Raw genomic sequence first — 6,000 nt, 5'->3', positions numbered from 1 at the left:
GTGGGACAAGGGTATGCTGTCACCAGTTCTTGGTGGGACAAGGGTATGCTGTCACCAGTTCTTGGTGGGACAAGGGTATGCTGTCACCAGTTCTTCTAGCCTCAGGTTCCCCTTCTCCCTCCAATAATGTATTCCCATGGTGTCCCCAAACAATTTGGGCATGTTTATGTGTGTGTGTGTGTGTGTGTAGGGGGGTTGGTTTGAAGTGTGAATAAGAAAACAAACAGTAAGAAACAGTAATTTCAATCATTGACTCAGTTCAAGTGAATAGGTACCAAAATATATAAGACAATTAAGCCAGGCGTGGTAGTTCATGCCTGTAATCCCAGCACTTTGGGAGGCCGAGGTGGGCGGATCACGAAGTCAGGAGATTGAGACCATCCTGGCTAACACGGTGAAAACCGTCTCTACTAAAAAATACAAAAAACTAGCCGGGCGAGGTGGCGGCGCCTGTAGTCCCAGCTACTCAGGAGGCTGAGGCAGGAGAATGGCGTGAACCCGGGAGGTGGAGCTTGCCATGAGCCAAGATCACACGACTGCACTCCAGCCTGGGCAACAGAGCAAGACTCTGTATAAAAAAAAAAAAGGAAAATTTAAAAATTTGAACATTGTCACTGAAGGTTTTTTCTTCTTCATAAAGATTCATAATTTTAGCAGAACTCTGTTCTAATTTTGCATTATGGGCATCTTGTATGGACATTGGGTTGTCAATCTGCTGTAACACATGCCACAGTTGAAAAGTGTGAGTCTGGAACTTCAGTTGGCTAGAATGTTAAATGCTGTAGAAAAATATGCCAAAGAGCTGTGTGTTGATTTGGGATCATAGAATGTAGTGTGCTCTTTGACTCCACGGATAAGAGGAAGTGTTATGACATTTGGAAGGAACACACTTTCACCCTTGGTATGGATTTTGCTGATTGTCTGCATGGTGCATGCGTGCTATATGCATAAAAAATTAAGCATTGACTGTTTGCTAAATATGTTGACATTTTCCCTCACTGCTTCTCTCAATCATTGGAAAGCAGAACGTTGCTCTATCTGCTTGCTTAACCAGATGCTAGTAGAAGGACAGACCTTACTCCATTATTTCCTTATCACCTGCGTTTAGGGTAAATGAGACCAGTCCATCAGAATTGGCACATGTCTAGTGTTTTACAGATGTTTGGGTTAGGATCTGTTGGTAAGAGTCTTGCTCATCACCTGCAGCATTAGTAGGTTTGTTGTGAATATTAATAATGAAGACCATTTAGATAAAGCTCAACGCTGAGCTTCAAGAAAGATGAAACCTGAAGGACAGCTGCGGATTGAGGGTGACTCTAGGGATCTCAGGAGAAAGCATTTTCACGTTTTCATTCTTACTCCCCATCGTTGAAGGGGCACAGCCAGGACTGCTGGTCACACAGAGCCTGCACAGGCTTTGAGAAGCTGCTCCCTGGAGAGGTGGAACACACATTCAGCAAGGCCCCCCGCTGCGGCCCAGGGCACAGCTGTGACTGCATCCTCAACTCTCCTTGCAGCACCTTCTCTCCTCTGTGATGCTTTCTCACCCTTTGCTCTCCAGTTTGAAAACAGCATCACAGGCCTGTAAACCATGGCCTTGCAGATGCACTTCCACTCTTATCTTTGCTGTTCAATTCATTCCTATGGAAGAGAGTCTCTTTAGCTCCACTCTGCCTTCCAACTCAGCCCATGTCATATATCTCTTGCCCACTAATGGCTTGCTGTCTCTGACTCAGGAACCCACTCCAGTCCAGCCACCTTTGACAGTGGTGGGGAAAGGGTGGGGTTCTAGAGATATATAATGTAAAATACAATGACCCTAATAGTTGTGTTTTCAAAGAAGCAGCTTTGAGTAAGTTGGTCTCCCTAAGAGGAGGCTGCAGACAGAGTAGGAAAAGGACTGGACATTTCTAGAAGTGTTGTTTCTCAGTGTAGGGTTGGTTTAACCATTGCACGGTGGAGCCTTAACTGTTTTAGGGAAGAAATTATTTCCATGGCTTTAGCTGGCCCCAAGGGAACTTAACCCACCAATTTTGGTTCATGATTGATAAAATAGAAGCCAAATATTCTCTTTGAAAAGAGAGATGATCACACAGTTAAAAAAAAAAAATCTGTAATATTAGAATCCAGCCCAATAAACAACGATAGTAAAATTAAAAGAAGCAGAGGTGAGGTTTAGAGTTCCCAAGTGCATCTGTAGCTACTTTAACACTTCCCGTGGAAAGTCAAAGACTCAGTCTTAAAACCTAATTGGTGGTGTCCCACACATAGGATCTCTCTGTACTAGAGAGGCAAGAGAGTCTGTAGACAAGAAGAGAAGCAAAAATTGAAGGTAAGAACTTCCTTGGAAACCCCCTTTCTCTGCCATTGATTATCCAAAGTCAATAAGACATAGTAAGGTTTTTGATACAATATGGTGACTATAGCTAATAACAAAGTGCTGCATACTCAAAAATTGCAAGAGGGTAGATTTTGCGTTTTCATCACATAAAAAGAGTTAAATAGGTGACACAATACATTTGTTAATTACTTCAGTTTAACTATTTCATAGTGTATACATCTTTCCAAACATCATGCTGTATATTACAAATGGATACAATTTTTATGTTAATCAAAAAGTAAATGATTAAAAAATATATAATAACATTTTGTGTTGTTTTTTCTTGATAAGTCTCTTCTATATTATGCTGAAAAGAGTTTCTTATTTACTCAAGTTTCTCTCTGTATATAGTGAACGATGTTGAGTCAGGTGGACTTTGGGCAGGGGTCCCACGGGGTGCTTACTCGCTGTTTATATAGGAGCAGTCTCCCTGATACATTTCTCAGCCCTTCTTTAATATCTTCCCTCACCCTGTGTATTTCAGAATCACCACGACAGCAGCATGCATGATGGACCTCAGGAGATACCCTCTGGACGAGCAGAACTGCACTCTGGAAATTGAAAGCTGTGTGTATCCGTATCTGTGTTTCTTTCTCCTCCTATTTGTATTTTAGTTCCTGTTGTCATTATTCAGCATCTTTTTTCAAGGCATCCATAATTTTTTTGACATAGAGGGGAAGACAGAGACAGAGAAAGACAGAGAGAGAGACTCAGTATAAAAGACTTCTTCATTCTAATGTGATTAAGAGAGTCTGTTTGCTGTGCTGAAATAGAAGAAAACAAATGCCCCTCATTTCGGTCCATTCAGTGAGAGGAGAGCAAACGCCGAGTTGCTATTTTCCTACAATATGCTTCATCACGCATGAGTGGCTGCACTGCTGGGACCCTGGGCGGTCAGAGTAAAACTCATTTCCCATCAGGAACTCGGCTTTACAAGCAGGCTATTTCTGCATCTCGGCAATTTTCTTCAATTTGAGTAGTATTCAGACGCTTTATTGATAATTCAGCATGGAGTACTCCTATATGAGAGATGAGAGCTGCATCCATAACATCTAACAATGTGCCTCCTGCTACCTAAACTACACCTCCTGGCATATCAGGATACGGTTTTCGTTGTTGCTTATCTTGGCGTATTATAAACTGGTTTATAACTAGTCTCAATTGGATTTAGGCTTGTCAATATTTGTACTAAATTTTGGGGATAAATGACTTTGACTTTGCAGTCCCACTGGATACAGTTGTGGTAAGAGGCCAGTGTCTTTGTGAATGACCATGTTGAGAAACTGCCCTGGTGGTAGAGCCTAGTGTAGATCTTGGGTGAGGCTGGCCCCACGGTGCCCCTCACTTCCACCTGCATCACTGTCATGTTTTCTGGGAGCTGTGCTTTTACAGAAGAAGAAAGACGTAAAGCCTTGTCAAATGATGCGTAGTTGAATTCTCTGGGGACGTTTACCTTAGAGGACAGAAGGCTCGGGAAAGATGATTTCCCAGTGTTTGAAGGACGATCTGAAAAAGTTAACTGGCTTCAGTGTGGCCAGAGGGCACAACTCCAGTGAGTCAGTGGAAGTTTCAGGAAGGCCAATTTGGAATCTAAGTAAGGCAGCAGCTTCTATTTCAACTGTCAGGTCACACAGTGAGTGACTCCTGAGGGAGAGGACTCTGCCGCTGTGGTGTATGGGCAGGGGTGTTTGACGAGCAGGAAGATCTGCTGTAGAAGAGATCCTCGCCACGTGTGAGGTCCCTTCTCTGCAAAGAATCCATGGTTTAATCATTTGAGTGGAAGAAGGGATTCTCCTGATTCTCTTGTGGTCTGACTACACACGTCTCCATGTTGGGAATAGACAGAAGAAAAATGGTGTCTTTACTTCCACATGGGAGGTCATATTCGTCAACCCAAAGTTTATCCAACAAATACTCACTGGACATTAACTATGTAGGCACGGTTGTAAGCACAGGGATATTTAGAGATGACAGACAAAACACCTGCCTTTGTGGAGTTTGTAATCCACAAAAGACAGGAAACCATTAGACCAAGATCAAATAGTGGTAGTGCTTTGAAGAAAGTAAAGTCTGATAAAAGCATAGTGAGAGATTGCGAGGTTGCCTGTGAGATGGAATGCCAGGGAAGGCTTCTGCGAGGTTTGATTTCAGCCAAGATGCAAATGTGGGAAAGAATGAGCTACATGAAGATCTGGAGGTGTGCCCCTGCACAGGACCCAGGCACCCTGGGCACAGCACGCTGGTCTGAGCTGCAATAAGAGACCAGTGAGGCCTGGCTGGGTGAACGAGGAAGGGGAGCTGAAGGCCCGGGGGCCAGGTCTGTAGGTTCTTGAGGTTCTTGTAAGGAGTTTGTACTTGTTTTGCTCTTAATAATTTCACTGGGAAGCATTTGCAGGTTTTAGGCAGAGTATGCCACTTACCATGTGGAAAGATGCGTGTTTTATTAAAGAGAGGACGGTAGGTAGGACCAGAGAGGTGGCATTAGCTGTGGGGAGCATCTCTTCCCCATCCTACAGTTTTGGTCCGTTTGTTTGACTAACATTCAATATTGAGTGAATATTTGTTTTTTACATTTTATGTTCAAATTAAAAAGTCCTTTATATTGAGATAATATTGCTCTCCCAATCTCTGTTTTAATTGATCTTATTGACAAAGTTGACCTAATGTTTTAGGAGACTCCTTGGTGTTACAAGTAACAATGGACTCTATTGCCCCACTTACTCATTCTCGAGAAGCCGTGATTAATCACCACGTGAACATAAGCACTGCGCTAAAGCTGGATTTGGAGCTATAATCCAGCTAACGACCACTGTTCTTTCTGATGAGACCACCTGTGCACATCTCTAAGGGTCAGGAATATCCCTAGAACAGGCATTTCTAAGGTTGGCAAACTTCGTGGCCAGAAGAGCTGATAAAACCATCCAAACATGCTAAGGAGAACATTTCTTTTGCTCTGAGCTTACCTCATGTAATCAATCACTGATTGGTGAAATTCACCTTCAGTCTTTGAACTCTCTCAAAAGCTCTCGAGAGGATTTTCCTTTCCAGAATTATTCATACTTCAATTCTCATTTTCTCTTAAAACTATCTTATTCATTGCGGTTGAGATGTATTTTAAATTCATCTCCGTGTGGTGTCTGGGTCAGCTCTGAAGTTGCACTTCACAGACAGAACTCTGGTCAGAGCACCCATTGTCCCCAGCTTCTCGACTTTTCAATACCGACCTGGTACCAAAAAAATGGCAGCGATAACTGAGAGTATTGGAAAGTTAGTTCTTTGATGACACTTCCCCTAGACAAGCACATTAAGCAAATCTACTCAAAACATGGCAGAGCCGCAGCCTCCATGTTAATGATAGTTTATTTAGCCATGCATTTATACGAAATGGTGATGTTTCCTATCTCCCTGCTTCTCTCTCGGCAGATGGCTACACCACGGATGACATTGAATTTTACTGGCGAGGCGGGGACAAGGCTGTCACCGGAGTGGAAAGGATCGAGCTCCCGCAGTTCTCCATCGTGGAGCACCGTCTGGTCTCGAGGAATGTTGTCTTCGCCACAGGTGAGTCCTGCATCCATTTAAAGTCCCTTCAGGGGCACTGGCTCCGTGGGTGTGACTGG

General features: G+C 43.4%; 1 protein-coding gene across 3 annotated transcripts in view; it reads left to right on the top strand.

Annotated features, from left to right (window-relative positions):
• GABRB3 (gamma-aminobutyric acid (GABA) A receptor, beta 3) overlaps positions 1-6,000 on the top strand; it is a 227,818-nt gene that overhangs the window by 187,479 nt on the left and 34,339 nt on the right. For all 3 annotated transcript variants that reach the window (XM_011942872.1, XM_011942873.1, XM_011942874.1), the window contains 2 exons: positions 2,865-2,947; positions 5,804-5,941. In XM_011942872.1, the coding sequence (XP_011798262.1) occupies positions 2,865-2,947; positions 5,804-5,941 (221 nt within the window). The remainder of the gene's footprint in view (positions 1-2,864; positions 2,948-5,803; positions 5,942-6,000) is intronic.

Source organism: Colobus angolensis, unplaced genomic scaffold, assembly GCF_000951035.1.
Source record: "Colobus angolensis palliatus isolate OR3802 unplaced genomic scaffold, Cang.pa_1.0 Scaffold211, whole genome shotgun sequence".
NCBI lineage: Eukaryota > Metazoa > Chordata > Mammalia > Primates > Cercopithecidae > Colobus > Colobus angolensis.
Note: the sequence above shows the minus strand (reverse complement) of the source record. Positions and strands in the feature narration are given on the sequence as shown.